Here is an 18,034-nt window from a genome sequence, read left to right on the forward strand (position 1 = left end):
ATTTACAAGTTTTAAGTTACCAAGCCTCAACTTAAATGTGTAGCACAAAGCCATTGTGGAAAAATAGATCCATGGTACTGGTAAAAACCGATAATGAAACAAAGGTGTACTAAATGGAAAATATAAAATTTGCTTGTTTTGTTAGCTCATCTTGTGGCTTACACAGATTTGAAACGTAGATCCCACAAACAACTAAAAGCCTTCGCATGATTAACATTCTAGCAGCCTGATTCATCAAGCCGAAATCGGCTCGCAAAGGGCCAGATTCTGAGAATCTGGCCCTTTGCGAGCGCTATTTTTGCATTTGGGATTCATCATCCCAAATGCAAAAATCAGTAATAGCGATTTCGCTATTTTGCGAGGAATTACATTTAAGGAATCTTGCAATTCATCATCCATTTAAAAATTGCGAATTCGCAATTTCGGCCCGCTATTTACCGCGAGGTCAAACCTTGTGGTAAATAGCGAAAACCTAGAAAAATGCTTTTAAAAGCATTTTTGTAAGTTGCATGTTGCACACACACATGTCCTTTGGACATGTGTGTGCGCAGCACCTGTTTCAATTTGCATTTAAGGGGTGCTACAGGGTGTCCTTTGGACACCCCTGGCACCCTTTAAATCGCTATCTTATTTGCGAGTAGCAAATTGCTAATCGCAAATAAGGAATAACTCCCCATTGGCCCATAGGAATGAATGGGGAGTTATTCCTTATTTGCGATTAGCAATTTGCTACTCGCAAATAAGGATTGTGTAGGAATCGCTATTTATTTAGCAATTCCTACATGAATCCCGTTTTGCAAGTCCTTAATAGCGATTCCTTATGAATCGCTATTAGGGGCTCGCAAAACGGGAGATTGATGAATCAGGCTGTAGATGTCTTAAATTATAAATTAGTGAATTCAAAAGTCACTAATAGGTTTCATATTTGAAGGCTTTTGAATAGCAGGATAGGCCACTCAGTGGCAGTTTCAGCACTGTGTGGTAGGTTGAGAAAGCTTTTGGATTTGTATAGAAGATTAAGAGTATGTCACCTTAGGAGCAGCCAATCAGTTGAACGTGCAGTCTTTCTTTATTTTTCACATTAACTGAAATAGCATATCATAACGTGTATTTTTTAAGCGCACGCTCACCCCTAAAGGGGTATCTTGGCACTGAATAACAGATGTTTGTTACCCAACTCATTCGTACTATGCCTAAAAAAACAGTAAGTCCATGCAAATAACTGGTTTATCAGCAGCAGAGGAAGCATTACTTGTAGAACGTCCAGAAAATATAACGTAGGTAAACAATGTGAATGTTGTTTTACGTGGAAAGAGTCCCCCGATTTGGAGCCTACAGGGGCAAAAATCCACACGCCAGTCACTCAATTACACATCCGTTTAACTTACCTTTCCTTTGCAGACTTGCATTAAACCAAGTGCATTTGAAATGGTGTATCTTCTCATTGTCGAGTCTTTTATAGCAGGTGTGTAAACAAGTTCAAAGAAAAGACCTCTTTCTATTGCCTAAATGGAAACAAAATGAAGAAATAAAATTAAATTAAAAAAAAAAGTTAGGAAGGCAATTCAGAACAGTGCTGTAATACAACAGAGTACTTGTGATGATAATCCCTCCTCCAGTTTTTAGTTTTAATTTGGGTTATTAATATCAGGAACCTACCTTTATTTATATTTTCAAAAAATGTCACTAAACAATTTCATTAATATCTTTTTTCTGGAAATAGTTTTTTTAAACATATGTATTTTAAAAGTAAGATAAGTTCCTTAAAAAAAATATTTATTGTAGGTGACAACTCCAGCCCCATCCTTTTATTTTCAACAATTCCCTCCTTTTTAATTTATCTTGACATTTATCAGGTTGAGCCTGGGCAGCGCAGGCACTGCTCTGTGAGGCATGCTGTATTTGGGTATGGACTTGAAGCTCCGCTCACACGGTGCCCATATTTTTCATTGGCTTGTGTCACAGTCCTTTGTAAATGCTGGCTTCTGATTCGTTAACCTGCTTGTTAGTTCTTATATGGTTTCTGTGTGGCAAGATGTGACAGATCGGTAGGCAGGGTAAGCGGCCTAGCCATTATTTACAAAGCCACATATTCTGTTACAATAGAACCTATCCAGCACGCTGACTGTGAGGCTCTGGCTTATTCTAGATCATTTAACCACAATCAAGCCTTTAAAGGCATTTTGCTATATCGCCCCCCCGGTCCTCGCACACACTTTCTTGCTTCTTTAGACCATTTTACAGAGCTATCTTTAGAACCCAGTGACTTTACTATTCTTGGAGATTTTAACTTTCATCTAGAAGCTACAGGCGATAAAGACACCACCCACTTAATTGCCGATCTCCAGTCAGTGGGACTTCGACAATTAGTCAGCTGCCCCACCTATCAAGCAGGACACACTCTTGACGGATTATTCACTAACAACCAGGACATCTCCTTGCTCACTGTTCTCCCGCTAGTATGGTCAGACCACTCCGCAGTTGTCTTTACCCTACCAGTTCACAATCCTAACCCTCTTCAGCGTAAAACAAATAGTTTTCTTACCTGTCGGTGTAGTTTTGCAGCTTGAAGATCTTTCTGGATTCACTATGCTGTGCATTATTCCGCGGTCTTGTGGTTGGGTCCGGATTCGTAGTCTTTTCTTTGTTTTTTTTTCCTTAGCCCAGGTGGGCGTCGGCGTCACACCCCCTTGGGTGTATTTCCGGTGACGTCGGCATGCTTCCTGCGGAAGCTCCCACTCTTGGGCGCCATCTTCGGGTTCTTTTTTTCCGTGTTTCTTTCGTTTCCGAAGTAATGGCAATGTTCTATTTAGTTTGTATTTACCGCCTTGTACTTTCAAAGTCCTTTCTTTAGTTAACCACCTCTTCTCTCTCCAGCCTCATCTTTCTGGCGGAGGTGGGTGGGTTCGCTAGTGAATCCAGAAAGATCTTCAAGCTGCAAAACTACACTGACAGGTAAGAAAACCATTCGTTTTGCAGCGTGAATCTTTCTGGATTCACTATGCTGTGCATAGATTTTTTAGCGGTTTCTCATCTCTGTGGCGGCTGGGTGGAAGATGAGCGTTGGGTGTTGAATATGTGCTGTAGCACCTTCTGTCCCACTTGAGCTTCCTTGTTCATTTGTATGTCCACACAGTAGTGCTTCGTGAACGTGTGCACCGAAGCCCATGTTTCCGCCAGGCATATGTCCTCTATGGGTGTGTTAGCCAGGAAGGCTATTGTAGCGCCCTTCTTCCTGGTGGAGTGGGCACGTGTCCCCTCTGCCAGTTCTTGTCCTGCACGCTTGTGGCAGAGTTGAATTGTCTGTGCGATCCATCGTGCAATGGTCTTTTTGGTTACTGCTTTCCCCATGAAGCTGTTTGCGAATGACACAAAAAACTGTTTTGTTTTCCTGTGTCCCTTTGTCCTTTCAATGTAGTGCATGACTGCCCTTCTGGCGTCCAGGGTGTGCAGAGCTCGCTCTGCGCTAGTTGTTGGTTTTTGGAAAAAACTCGGTATCTGCATAGACTGGTTCATGTGAAATTTGGATACCACCTTTGGCATGAAGTGTGGGTCAGTCCTCATCACAACTCTATCGTTGTGTATTTGTATGTAGGGTTCTTGTAGCGTCAGCGCTTGAAGCTCGCTTACTCTGCGTAAGGACGTTATTGCAACCAGGAAGGCTGTTTTCATAGTTAGCATCTTTAGGGAGACCTTGTGAAGTGGTTCAAAGGGCTCTTTCATGAGTTCCGTTAGGACTGTGTTCAAGTTCCATGCAGGTGGCGGCACCCGCTTGGGTGGTGCGATCCTTTTCGCTACTTCTAGGAATCTCTTCACCACTTGTGATGTGAAGAAGCTCCTGCACGTTTCTCCCCTTGTGTAGGCGACTATCGCTGCCAAGTGACCTCTTAAGGAGGATGAGCTAAGGTTCTTCTCCAGCAAGTGCGTCAGGTACCTCAGCACTGTGGAGTCCCTCTTCATTTTATTGTGGAGTCTTTCCTGTCTGCACCATATTGTGAATCTTTTCCATTTCGCAACGTAGCACTTTCGAGTGCTGGGCCTTCGTGCCTCCCGAAGTACCCTCAGGGTGCTTTTTGGTAGTCTCAAATGTGCGAACTCTATGTCCTCAGGAGCCACGCCACTAGGCTCATGCTCTCTGGCTCTGGATGTAGTACCTCTCCGTTCTGCATGGAGAGTAGGTCTTTCCTCCTGCTGAATCTGTGGGGTGCACACTGTGTCATCTCCATGATCTGCGAGTACCATGTCTGCCTCGCCCACTGTGGTGCGACCAGTATCAGTGTCATGTTGCTCGCTCTGCACTTGCTCAGCACTCTGTGCATCAGTGGTATCGGGGGAAAGGCGTAAGCATATGTCCCTGACCAATCTATCCATAGGGCATTCCCCAGTGACCCCTCCTCGGGCTGCCTGGATGCAAAGTTTTGGCATTTTGCATTCTGGCGTGTGGCAAACAGGTCCACCGATGGTGTCCCCCACCTGTCGAACAGGTACCTTGTCTCCTGAGCATTGAGCTCCCACTCGTGGGATGCCGATGTCTGCCTGCTGAGCCAATCGGCTTGTATGTTGTCCTTCCCTGGTAGGTGTATGGCTAGCAGGTCTATCTTGAGAGGGATGGCCCATCTCCATATCTCCTGCGCCAGCGTTGAAAGCGGTGCTGACTGTGTGCCCCCCTGCTTGTTGATGTAGAACATCGCAGTGGTGTTGTCTGTTTGTATCAATACCTTGTGTTTGTACAGTCTTGTTTGAAAGGCTTTCAGTGCAAGGAAGATTGTCTTCAGTTCTAGGTAATTGATGTGCTTTGCCGCATCTGTTGTCGTCCACAGTCCCCTCACCTTGAGCTCCTCCATGTGAGCGCCCCATCCCTTCAGGGATGCGTCTGTGGTGATGGTCACTGTTGGCGGTGGGGGCGTTAGAGGCTTTCCCCTTGTTATGTTCTCCATGGTCCACCATGCCATCTCCTTCTGCACTGCGTGCGTCACAACCACTAGATCCTCCCAACCGCCTGTAGCTTGTGACCATTGCTCCTGTAGCCATTTGGTACCAGGTGGATGCATGATGCCATCATGCCCATGATCTTGCTCGCAGTCCTCACTGTCCGAGCTTGTCCCTTCCGGTAGAGGGGAGTTTCCTTCACCAGCGCCCTCGCCCTCTTCTCGCTGGGGAACACCTTGCCCTGTAAGGTGTTGCTCTGTGCTCCCAGGAAGATTTTGACCTGTTCCGGCTCCATTGATGATTTTTTCCAATGGATGGAGAACCCCAGGCTTGTGAGCGTGCTCGTCACTGTATGTGCGTGCTGCTTGCATTTCTGGTATGAGTTTGCTTTCACCAGCCAGTCGTCCAGGTAAGGGTATACGTGTATACCTTGCCTTCGTAGGTGCGCTGCGACTGCTGCGAGGCACTTTGTGAAAACTCTTGGTGCTGATTTTAGTCCGAAGGCCAGTGTCGTGAACTGGTACTGGTACTGACTTTCTCCAATGGTGAACCTGAGCATGTGTTTGTGCTTTCTGTTCATTGGGATGTGCAGGTAGGCGTCTTTGAGGTCTATTGTGACCATGAAGTCCCCGGTCTGCAATTGTGGGAGCACCTCTTGCAGGGAGGTCATTTTGAATTTTTGCGTTCTTATGAATTTGTTCAGGAACCGTAAGTCTAGAATGGGTCTCATTGTCTCGTCTACCTTTGGTACCAGGAAGTACGTTGAGTATATTCCTGTGTTTCTTTCCTTGAAGGGTACCCGTTCTATGGCCTGCTTCCGCAGGAGTTCCTTTGCCTCCTCCTGAAGACACTGCAGCTGCTTGCTCGCTAGTGTTTTTCTTTTTGGTTTTCTGCTTGTTGGCCTCCCCTCCAACTCTATGCAGTATCCGAATTGGATAATGTTGAGGATCCATTTGTCTGATGTGATTTCCCTCCACTCTCGGAGGTAAAATCTTAATCTTCCTCCCACTGGTGTCATGTGGTCGTAGGTGTCTAGTTTGTCTTGACCCATCTGTACGTGCTGCCCCCTGGGATCTTTTTTGTGGGTGGGCACACAGAGTTTTTTGAAGTCACTTAGAGGTGGGCTGCTGCCCTCCTCTCCTATTTTGTCCCCGTCCGTTTCTCCCTCGAAAGGACTGGCCTCTTTGTTGGTACTGCCAGGACTGCTTCTGCTGACCATGCTGAGCCTGCGAGTCTGCCTGGTGCGTTTGCTGGAAAGCCTGGTGTGATGTACCTGGCTGGTTTCCGCCTCTCCCGCCGGGCCTCCGTGACGGGGTGCCTCTCTTGTTCCCTCTGAACTGCAATGCTCCCATGGATCTTGCTGTTTCGTTATCTTTTTTCAGTTGACTGAGCGTTTCATCAACTGTTGTTCCGAAAAGCGTGTTGCCGTTGAACGGTGTGTTCAGGATGCTGTGTTGCACCTCCGGTTTGAAACCTGAGATCCTGAGCCAGGCGTGCCTCCTTTCCGTGACACCCATCATCATGAGCCTGCTGGCTGTGTCTGCCCCATCCAGGGCCGTCTTAAGGCAAGAAATAGCTGCGTTCTTTCCCTCTTCAACCAGCTTTTCGGCCTTCTGCCTGGCATCCTGGGGCAGGTCCTTCACCAACTGCCCCAGCCCCTCCATGATCTGGTACATGTGCCTGTTTATCAGGGCGTTGGAATTAGCCATGCGCCAGTGGGTCGCGGCATTCCGTTCGATCCTTCTGCCCACCAGATCCATCCTTTTGCTCTCCTTATCCGGTGGCGGGCCCGAGGTAGTGGGTACGTTAGCCCTCCTCCTTGCTGTGGCCGTGATAATGGAGTCTGCTGAGACCGTGCCCTGAATGTAGGCCGGGGCCTTTGTGGCATGTTTGTACTTTTTCTCAGTTCTGGGAGTTACTGCCTTGCATGTTGCGGGCTCCCTGAATGCTTCCTTCCCCTGAGCCAAGACGCTTTCGAGCATTGGAAGGAATTGGCTCCTCGTTTGTGTTGGGAGCAATGTTTCTAGAAGGAAGTCTGCTTTCTGCTTCTCTTCGTCGAGCTTGAGCTTGAAAGCTGCTGCGGTAGATTGTATCACCGAGTTGTAGGCCCCGATGTCGTCCGGCGGCGAGGGCCTCGAGGGGTAAGTGTTGACCACCTCCTCCGGGCTGTCGGTGTCGACATCGATGTAATCTACCTCCTGAAGGTCAGAGGGTGCAGACTCTGTGTCCGTCCTGCCATCCTCTTCCTCCCCATAGTTGTAACTATCGTAGGGATTCTCGTACTCCTCCTGGTCGTCGATCACCTCGACGTCCTGGTCTTGTTCCTCGGCGACTTCGGCGATCTCCTCTTCCTCCTCGACCGCCTCCACCACCGGTGGCTTGGTCTTGTGAGGCATCTTTGCGTCGAAATCTTTCTTCCGCTGCATGATGTTCTCCATTTCTGCCTCGAGGCGCCTTCTCTTCTTCTCCATCTCGGCCGCGTGTTCCGCGTCGGATGGGTCGGCCGCTCTTTTCGGCGGATGGCTCGTCGCCGTGCCTTTCGGTGTCGAAGTTTTCGACGTCGACGTCGAACCGATTGTGGGTCTCTGGTCGTCGTCGTCAGTTTTGGGTCTTTCTCCCTCGGCGTCGATCGATCCTTTTCGGGGACGATTTTCGACGTTTTCTGCTGATCAGCAGCTCTCGGCGCCGGGGACTCCTTCTCGGAGGATCAGCTGGGCCTGGGAATAGTCGCGGGTGCCGCCTTTTTTGGCGTCGGCGCTTTCGGGGTCTTGCCCTCGATTTTTCTAGACTCAGAGTCTCTCGGGTTCTTGGGGGCCGAAGAGTCTCCTACCTTGTCAGAAGTCTTCGTGTAATCAGTCTCTACGACCGTGTAGCTGTTGTCTTCGGCGGCAGCGTTGTCTTCTTCCTCGGAGGACATCCCCAGCTCGTAGAGTGACGGAGTCGGGGCCTTCCCCTGCAGGGCGGCGTGTGCTACCCTCTGCCTCTCTCTCACAGGAAGGGTCTTCGGGGCGAAGGCGGAACAGGCGTTGCAGTCTCCGCTTTCGTGGTTCACCGGTAGGCAAAGGTTGCATACCGGGTGCTGGTCCTTCTGCGCGTACTTGTGGTGGCAGTTACGGCAGAACTTGAACGGCGTGTTGTCTATCATCGAGCGTCCAGGGCCTCTCTGGTCGCGTGTTCGTCGATGGTCGTCGAGGATCTCGATGGAAAACGCCTTATCCTTGCTGACTTTTCGTCGATGAAGTCCCCTGGAGTCTTCAGATGACTTCTCCTCGTCTTTTCTGTATTTTCTTTCTTCTTTCTCCAAAAATGTCTGGAGCCCAAACGGGAACGATCCAGACCCGACCGCGGAAAAAAAGAATCTGAAGATGGCGCCCAAGAGTGGGAGCTTCCGCAGGAAGCATGCCGACGTCACCGGAAATACACCCAAGGGGGTGTGACGCCGACGCCCACCTGGGCTAAGAAAAAAACAACAACAAAAACAAAGAAAAGACTACGAATCCGGACCCAACCACAAGACCGCGGAATAATGCACAGCATAGTGAATCCAGAAAGATTCACGCTGCAAAACAAATGTTCCCAAAAATACCAGAGTTTGGAAGAACCTTGATATTCCACTTCTTTCTGCCACCCTTAATAATGCCCCTATAAGGCCTCTCCCGACCCAAGTTTAGGGTCCATAAGCTATCAAGAATGGATCCTGGAGGCGGCCAATCAGTTAGCCCCGACCAAACGTATTTCTCCCAATTGCGCAGAGCCCTCTGCGCCATGGTTCACCGAGGACCTCAGACTTCACAGACAGTACTGTAGGAACCTCGAGAGACACTGGCGAAAACATTATTGCCCCCATAGTGAAGCAAGCTTACTTATAAAAACGCCTTGGCAACATACAAAAGATCTATTGCTACACACAAGAGCGACTATTTTTCATCTCAAATTGAGTCTGCTCAGAATTCAGCCAGGAAGCTGTTCCAAGTTGTTAACTCCCTCTCTAATCCCCCCACAGGCCCCTCCATTGAGGCAACACAAGATCTTTGTAATTCTGTAGCCACCTTCTTTTCATCCAAGGTTACTAAAATATACTCCACCTTCTCCCCCCCAAATGTCCTGAAATTTCCTATGCCCATTCCCTGTCTCCTTCACTAAAACCCTCTTTCTCCGTCCTCCAAGCAGTTTCAGCACAAGATATTAGTAAACTTACCACTGCCATCAGGTCAGGCTCCCCCCTGGACCCATGCCCATCCTCAATATCCAACTCTAGATCAGAGGTTATCACGCCTCCTCTGATGGATATCTGTAATTCCATTTTCCAGACCGGGATTACCCAGACTTATGGAAAAAAGCAGGTATCAGACCACTGTTAAAAAACCCCTCTCTTGACCTGGGAGAGTCAGCCAATTATAGACCTATTGCCTGTCTCCCCTTCCCTGCCAAAATCTTTGAATCTCTGATGAATCAGCAGCTCTCAGAGTTGATAGACAGGCATCAACTCCTGGATGACACGCAATTTGGTTTCAGGAAGGGCCACGGCACAGAAAACGCCCAGATAAAGGCCTCTGATGAAATTAGGGCCATTTTAGACCACGGTGGGGCGGCAGTCCTTATACTTTTAGATCTGTCTGCCGCCTTCGACACGGTCGATCATTCCATACTGATCGACCGTGTCGCAACTCTGGGGGTTAACCATCTGGCCAAAAATCTTCTCACATCCTTCGTGGCCAACCGCACGCAGGCGGTCAGGTTGGGGGAGTTTTACTCACCCTTCTTCACCCTACCCTACAGGGTTCCCCAAGGCTCCTCGTTAAGCCCTACATTATTTAATATAGATGTAGCGGACCTGGCGAGAGTCATAAAGGCACACGGGTTGTCTCTAACCACCTACGCTGACGACACTCAGTTGGTGCTGGCCGTACATAAGAATGGACCAGCAGTTGCCTCGAGATTCCAGGAGGGGATGCTAGCCATCTGTTCCTGGATGTCGGGGAACTGCTTGAAACTTAATTCGGATAAGACCGAGCTGATGACCTTTGGCAACCTTTCTCCGGACTGGTCTCCCATTTGGTGGCCAAAGCAAATGGGCCCTCCCCCAGTCCCGGTTGCCAAGGTCAGAAACCTGGGAGTTATGTTTGACAACAAGTTATCTTTTAAACATCATGTCAACACAGTGGTCTCTTCCGCTTTTTTCATGCTGAGGAAAATTAAAAAACTACTTCCATACCTCCCAGCCTCAGCAGGGAAAACATTGGTTACCACCCTGGTCTTCTCCAAAATGGATTACAGCAATGCCCTCTTTCTTAATTCACAAGAACAAATCCTAAATAAATTGCAGTTGGTTCAAAACGCGGCAGCAAGGGTCCTTCTTGGTATCCCCAAACACCACTCAACCTCCTTGGCCATACGACATCTCCACTGGCTACGAGTCAGGAGCAGAATTAAATTCAAGGCACTCTGTATCGCCTATAAGGCCATACATGAGAATGGGCCTCGTTTCCTCAGAGACGCCTTTAGGATCCATGCCCCTAAAAGATCGCTGCGATCAGCCTCCACCTTCGTACTACCTGTGCCCCGTACTAGAACCTCTAACTGGGGAGACAGACGTATCCTGGTGGCAACTCCCAGACTCTGGAACTCTCTTCCCATAGCTATCAAAACCTGTCCCACTCTCATGGCTTTCCGCAGATCCTTGAAAACCTGGTTATTTGATCAATGATCCCACCAGCTGGCCTCTGCCCCATGAAGTTTTAAATGCGCCGAGACACCTCCGGGTATTTGTCACGCAATACAAATTTCGAAAATAAATAAATAAATAAATATATAGTACCGCCTTGTCTTCATTTGTAACCTCCAGTGAGGACTGACCCTTTTACTCCTTATGTTACACGGTATGTCTTATCTAGTCTTTAAGCACTATTTTCTCCTACTGCAGGCACAACATACAACATTCAGCGCACATGCTTTCCTGCAACATTTAGCACGTCATATGCGCTTTCACTTTCCAAGCAGCCTGGGACAATGGTGGCTGCTTCTTTGAAATGCAATAGGACTTGCATTTACACGAGTTCCAGCTATTGGCATTGTAAATGGCAATGCCTTTTATTTAGGGATTACATATCAAAACAGATAAATAAAAGGCATTTTCATTTACAATGCCAATAGCTAAAACACTCCCAAATGCAAGACCTATTGCAATGCAAATGCTAGTTTTGTATGCATCTTAAAGATGTGTAACAAAAATGTATACACGATACATGAGTGTATTTAACCTACCCTATTCCTTTCCTCTCGCCTTCTCCAGGTTTTCAAAATGTTTGGGTTCCTGATTTTTTTCTCGGAATGCTACATTTCTGATGTAATCATGTGGCCTGAGCACTGGCTTTCACTCCATGCATACTCATGGGTGAAAGTAGTAACATTTATGTGTAAATCACAAAAAACCAGAGCAATTCTAAGGATGCACTTGTGTGCAAAATGGACAGAATAATGACTTCCATAGCACTATGGAATCGTTATTCCTGATATTTAGGATCATAACCATAGAATCACCAATACAATCCTGCAGAATTAACCAATGGCAACAAAATCAAGTGACTAGAATATGCAACAATATTTTCTTACGCAGGACAATAAAAAATTAACTAGCATTCGCGCCAAGAATGTTCAATTCTATTAAGGACACGGAGGCGAGGATTATGCTTTCTCTTTCATTTATTGCCACTGTTAGAACCGGGGGTCTCTAGTTGGCAGAGGTAGGTACCACTGTCCAAATAGGGACCCTTGCTTCTAGTCATGGTAAGGAGGAAACACTCTTTAGATAACCCCTGCTCACCCCCTTGGTAGCTTGGCACGAGCAGTCAAGGCTTATCAAAGGCAATGTGTAAAGTATTTGTACCAACACTCACAGTCAAAACACCACAACAGTTTAGAAAAATAAAGGTATTTAATCTACACTACACTAGACCAAAACAACAAAAATCAAACATACACAGTTCAAGAATATGGTTGCAAAAGAGTTCTTAAAGTTGCGATGAAATAATCCACTGTTGTGTGAAAAGTTCACAGTTGCGTCACGTTTAGCCAACAGTACCTTTAAATGCGACAAAGTTCCAAAATAGAAGATGGAGCGATGGAAAACAAGCGATGCGTCACTCTTGAGACCTTGGGGAGTTAATGCGACAACCCCGCTCGATGTAGCGGGCGTGTTGCGGTGACTCCGGTCTGTACGGGGAGGGATGCGATACCTTGTATGGATTCCGGTGCGGAGGTTCCGTAGTGAAAAAGCTCGCAAAGGCACGATGCGATGATCTTTGGTGCTGCGATGATCTCCGGGGCAACGATGCGTGGTCCAGCAGCGATCTTCCTCTCGCAGCTCCTCGATGGCTGTGCGACGATGTTCACAGCGACAGGATGCGGTGCGCAAGCAAGCGATGCGACGATCTCACCCAGTGAGGATAGGCTCTGCGACGACACTCGCAGCGATGGTAATCTTCCCGCACAGGACTGGTGCGTCCCGCAAACGAAGGAGGCGACGACTCTGGCAACAGGCGCTGCGACGATCTCGGCCTTCGTAGCGGCGGGAATTTCCTCGCACTGACTGGGATGCGCTCCGCAAGCGAGCGATGCAACAAAATTTGCAGAAAGTCTTTAAAATCTTGGTTTCCAGCTTCCCAACACAGGTCCAACTTCCAGAGGCACCACAACTGGCCCAAGCACTCTAGGAAGGACAGAACTCTCTCAGCAGAGTTCAGGAAAGCTGGGGGTGAAGTCCATTTGTTCCTGGGACTTCTGAACAGGGAGCCAGCTCTTCTCAGGCCTTTGGGGATTCCTTCAAGCAAGGGGACACAGCACAAAGCAAAGTCCTTCCCCCCTCTCCTTGGCAGCAAAGCAACAGCAGGTCAGTCCAGCAGAGCAACAGCAGGGCAGTCTTACTTCTTCAGTTTCAGCTTTCTCCTTGTCAGAGGTTCCTTCTTGATTCCAGGATGATCTAATTTTCTGTAGTCAGTGGTCCTGTACTTATACCACTAGAAGTCTTTGATCCCTTTGTGCAGGAGGTCTCGGAGCCCGGTCTGAACCAGTTCTGGGTGTTCCTTGAGCACTTTGTTTTCCTGGCCTCTCCTTTCCTTTCAGGGAGAGGGGCAGGGTCGTCAGCCGCCCAGCAGGAGGTGGAGCCAGCATTGTGGGAGGCAGGCACAGCCCTATTCAGGCCCAGGTGCTATCCCCTCCCACCACTCAAGATGCAGATGCAGTCATTCACAAACAGGCCAAGGCACACAGAAAGGTCAGACAAGAGAACAGCAACTTTCAAAAAGTGCTGTTCTCAAACACAGGATTTAAAAACAACCTTTCTTAAAAGATGTGCTATTAAATTCTGAGTTCAGGGATACCAGACTTTTATGTCCTATCTTGCTCCTATGGGAGGATATGCTGGTAGCCACTGTAGCCAGCATTCCCCATGATACCCTATGGGGCAAGATAGCCTTACAATAGTGAAAAACGAAAATGGCTGTGACTCACTACCAAAGCATGTCACCTGCACTAGTACATGCTCTATCTTTCACATACACTGCACCCTGCCCAAAGGGGTACCTGGGGCCTTCCATAGGGGTGACCAATGTGTACAGAAAGGGATGGGTTAGGCCTGGCCAGTGGGACACTGACCAGGAGGACATGGCAGTTCACAGACTGCACACTGGCACTGCGGTGGCAGGCCTGAGACACCATATTAGGGCTGCTCATGTGGGTGGCACAATCAGTGCTGCAGACCCACTAGTAGCATTTGTTATCACCAGCCCTGGCACACTCAGTGCACTTTACTAGGGACTTCTTGGTGACACAAATATGCCAATCATGGATAACCAATCACAATACCAATTTACACAGGGAGCTCTTGCACTTTGACACTGAACAGCAGAGGCAAAGTGCCAAAAGCATCTAAACCAGCAAAAACGAAATACAGCACAGCATCAAAAATACAGGAGGTAGAGGCAAAAAGATAGGGGGAAACCACGACAAAGATACCAGGTCTAACAGCCACTCACAGAATCCAATGAAAACTTTGCATTATGTAAATTAACTACATTTCCCATGATGCACAAGTAACACATCACATCCTGTAAGACCCCATAAGAGCCACCATCACCGGAAATCCTCCTCTTTCTTTACTTCGAACAGTAAAAATCCATCAAACAATCTTAAATTCAAATATTATCCTCCAACGTGGAAGAACCAATCAAACTGGGAAGTAACGTCTTCTCAACCAGAATTATACTTAATCCATCTTCTTCTCAGAACCTGGAAGAATGAGAGACAGAAAAAATACTTCTGCTTAGACAGAATATAAACACAAACTGGTGGGTAAAACATTACAATACTGTAATATAGCCGGGTGGGATAATCCTTGCCTCTGTGTCCTTAAAATAATTGAAAATTCTTGGTGCAAATGCTAGCTAATTTGTTATTCTATTACAGTACCGGATGCTTCAAACTGCTTCAAACTGTTTTAAGGTAGATTCGGAAGACCAATCAGCAGAATGTATAATGTCTAGAATAGTAGAACCTCACATAAGTGTCTTAGAGGCCATGGCGCCACGAACAGAGTGCGCCCCAAACACTTGGGTAATAATACCCGTCTCTTGCATAACAGATTTTAACCATCTGGCATAAGTAGCCGAAGTAACAGGTTTGTAAGGTTTTTGCAAACCAATTAATAATTTCACCACACCATCAGGCCGATAAGACCTGGTACATTCTTCATACGCCTTGAGACATTGAACTGCACAGAGTTTTGTGTTACTAGGAAAAGCATGATATTCCACACTTCGAGACTTTGTTTTAGTTCTGGAAGTAATGTTAAAAGAAACTCCTTCAGGAGTAAATACTCTACTTGTAATGTCTAGAGCTTTAACATCAGATTACCGTCTACATGCTGCTAAACATAAGAGCATGGCTAATTTGGATAACAGTTCTTTCCTTGTTAACATATTGTTGTGTGGCCATTGATTGAATAAGGAAAGAACTAGAGAGACGTCCCATAAGGAAGAATAATTCTGCTTGGGCCGATTTGCTACTCTAATACCCTTTCATAGTTTACGTATTAGTGGATGCATACCCTACTGGCTTGCCCTCAATCTGGGAATGACCCGCCGAAATGGCGGAACGGAAATAATTGATAGAACGATTTGCCATCCCTCAGAAGCCTTCTTAGACAAACAATTTACAACATAGGGTAAGTCTGCCCCACGGGATCCACGTGTTGTTCCACGCACCAACAAACCCAACCTTTCCAGGCTGAAGAATATCTTTTCTTGGTTGAGGGGGTCCAATCCTGGTTGATAAAAGTTGAAGCTTGTTACCAAAATCCAGGCATTTGCCAACGTTGCTGGAAAGTCTCCAGGCCATCAGGGACAACTGCCCCGATAGTACCATCAGGTGCTTCTCTCCATGAGGACCCTGGAGCATCGTTGAGGACTCCGGAATCCTCCTGGGAGAATCGCAGCTCACCTCCAATAAAATTGGGAACCAAGGCGGCAACTTCCACAGGGGAGTCACTAGAATCACCTCTGCCTTCTGTCGCATTATCTGCGTGAACACCCGGGGAATTAATATGAATGGGGGAAAGGCATAATTCAGATTCAGGGACCAGGGAAGGCATCCGTCGCCTGAGCTAACGGATCCGGTCTCCAGCTGAAGAATGTGGTCATTTGACGATTCAATCTGGTTGCAAACAGGTCGATATCGCAAGTTCCCCAGATCGCCTGTAGCCATTGGACTATCTGGGGTTGGAGTTGCCAATCACTGCAGTCCTTGAGATGTCGGGAGTTCCAGTCTGCCACTACGTTCGAGTGACCCGGAATATACTCAGCTATGACTGAGATCTAGTGACTCAGGCAGTAATGCCATAAGTCCTTAGCTATCTCCACTAGGATGAAGGACCTCGTGCCTCCCAGCTTGTTGATGTACCGAATCGCTGATATGTTGTCCATCCGCATGAGGATGCAACACGAGACCCGTTTGGGTGACAGAGTCCGGATCGCGAATGACCCTGCGAGAAGTTCTAAGCAATTGATATGGAGGTCTAGTTCACGTAGGGACCAATGCCTTCCTGTGGAAATATTTCTGCAACGAGCCCCCCAGCCCCAGCGGCTGGCGTCGGACTCTATGACGACCTCTGGTAGGGAGACGAAAATGGCTCTGCCATTCCACGCTTCCATGTGGGCAAGCCACCACTGGATCGCCTCCCGTACTTCTGGAGAAAGAGGGACTAGGTCTGTATAAGGGCGGTCCTTCTGCAGATGTTGAATCTTTAACCTTTGAAGGGCTCGATAGTGGAGAGGCCCTGGATATATCGCTTGTATTGAGGATGCCAACAGGCCCACTATTCTGACAATCACTCACAGTGAGACCATCTGTTTGGATAACAGGGAGCGTAGTTCCTTTTTGATATCCCGAAGTTTGGAGCGGGGAAGGCTCAACTAAGCTGTTTGAGAGTTTATGACGAAACCTAGAAAGTCTATTGTCTCGGAAGGACACAGAACTGACTTGGATTTGTTGATCACGAGCCCCAGATTTTGCAACCTAGCAATGGTCATGCGTAAATGCTGAACTGTCAAGGTTGGAGACTGCGCCATTTTCAGTATGTTGTCCAAGTATACTATCATGCGAACCCCTTGCTCCCTGAGATATGCGATCTGTGGTAAATAAATAATTAATTACCGGTACTATTTTTGAATACAGTGAATAAAACAGATAGCTCAATAAATAAGAGACAGGATTCGAGGTATCTTGAGTCTTTCAGGCTTTAATCAGGCATAAGGGAAGGGACAGGAACGGGATAGCCTGCACGGAAATAGAATGGATGGCAGCTGCCAGGGAATGGGAATGGCATGGGGGCTTTCAGTAACAGTACACAGTATATATATACTAAAACAATTACATTACATTCAATACAGTAGGCGTAGCAGTAGGCGTAACTCGTAGCAGTCGCGAAAGATAAGGACAAGGTGGGTGTAACAAGAAGGCGTGTACAGGGCGTATACATAGACATGTGGTATGAAACGTCACAGAAATGTCATGAGTGGGCGGAAACATGGAGGGGGCTGCCTGAGAGCAGCTGGGACCTTTAACCTAGTGGTGCGCGCAAACGGACAATGACGTGTTACCAGGGAGAACTGGGGGCTATGACTTCTGCACTAGAAGAGGAGACTAAAGTCTGCGGTGTCAGGACGACATGTACCTATGGCATATCTGGTATCTTGTGTTTGGAGTACATGTTGATAGAAACTAAAAGTTATCAGGGCAGAGACTACTTGACTCTAAGACTGGTGCATGCATAATTCTACATGTATTGCATGAGCTAGGAATATTCTATGAATATTAATACAGTATTTCTCTTACATGGAGACAGAAAGACTAGACCATGGCTGAAACTATTGATGCGATTCAGTAGCTTAGGAATGCAGAGAAGGAGGGCTGGACTGATAACTAAAAGCATAACATACTCTTGGCAGACTGGGAGGCAGAGCCAGGCCGGGCCGGGCACCGTGCGGCAGGAAGTAAGTGAAGGGTCAGGGATGCAGGTGGGGGCTGCATCGCTCCTCGGAGCAGGTTCAGAAGACTGGAGCTTGAATCTGGTGTCCGGGCCCTTTTGAGGCCTAGAAACGGGGACAATGCGGTGAATTAACGTGTACACTGTAAATCGTGGCAACATGAGCCTAATACTTGTTGCTTTCACGAGAACTGGAAACTGACATACTAGAGTTGGACACAACTGTAATTGCGTCTTTAATCGATCATAGGGGGATATATGCATATCTAATCATGCACATATAACATAGGATGGGGAACACGTAGGCACATATAACATGGCAAAATTTACTTTTCCACATTCCCTCCTTGTGCCCTACGTTTCCATCAGGAAACATCAATATTCATGATACCATCTATCTGTTCATATAGCATCATTTGCTCGTCTCGAATTGTCTTGGAACGGGACTTAGGACTAGGAATACAGGATGTAGCACACAAGCCGCAAATCGCAGGGCCACATTGTAAACAGAGGCAGCAACTGAATATGATCATTACTGCTATACCTAGGAATGACAATACTTTCCAT

At 47.3% G+C, this 18,034-nt stretch overlaps 1 protein-coding gene across 1 annotated transcript in view; it reads right to left on the bottom strand.

Moving 5' to 3' along the window:
- The window catches only part of RPP30 (ribonuclease P/MRP subunit p30), a 145,529-nt gene that overhangs the window by 50,160 nt on the left and 77,335 nt on the right, over positions 1–18,034 (bottom strand). The window contains exon 7 of the mRNA XM_078641013.1: positions 1,389–1,505. Within this exon, the coding sequence (XP_078497139.1) occupies positions 1,389–1,505 (117 nt within the window). The remainder of the gene's footprint in view (positions 1–1,388; positions 1,506–18,034) is intronic.

This window comes from Lissotriton helveticus, chromosome 5_1 (genome assembly GCF_964261635.1).
Source record: "Lissotriton helveticus chromosome 5_1, aLisHel1.1, whole genome shotgun sequence".
Taxonomy (NCBI): Eukaryota; Metazoa; Chordata; class Amphibia; order Caudata; family Salamandridae; genus Lissotriton; species Lissotriton helveticus.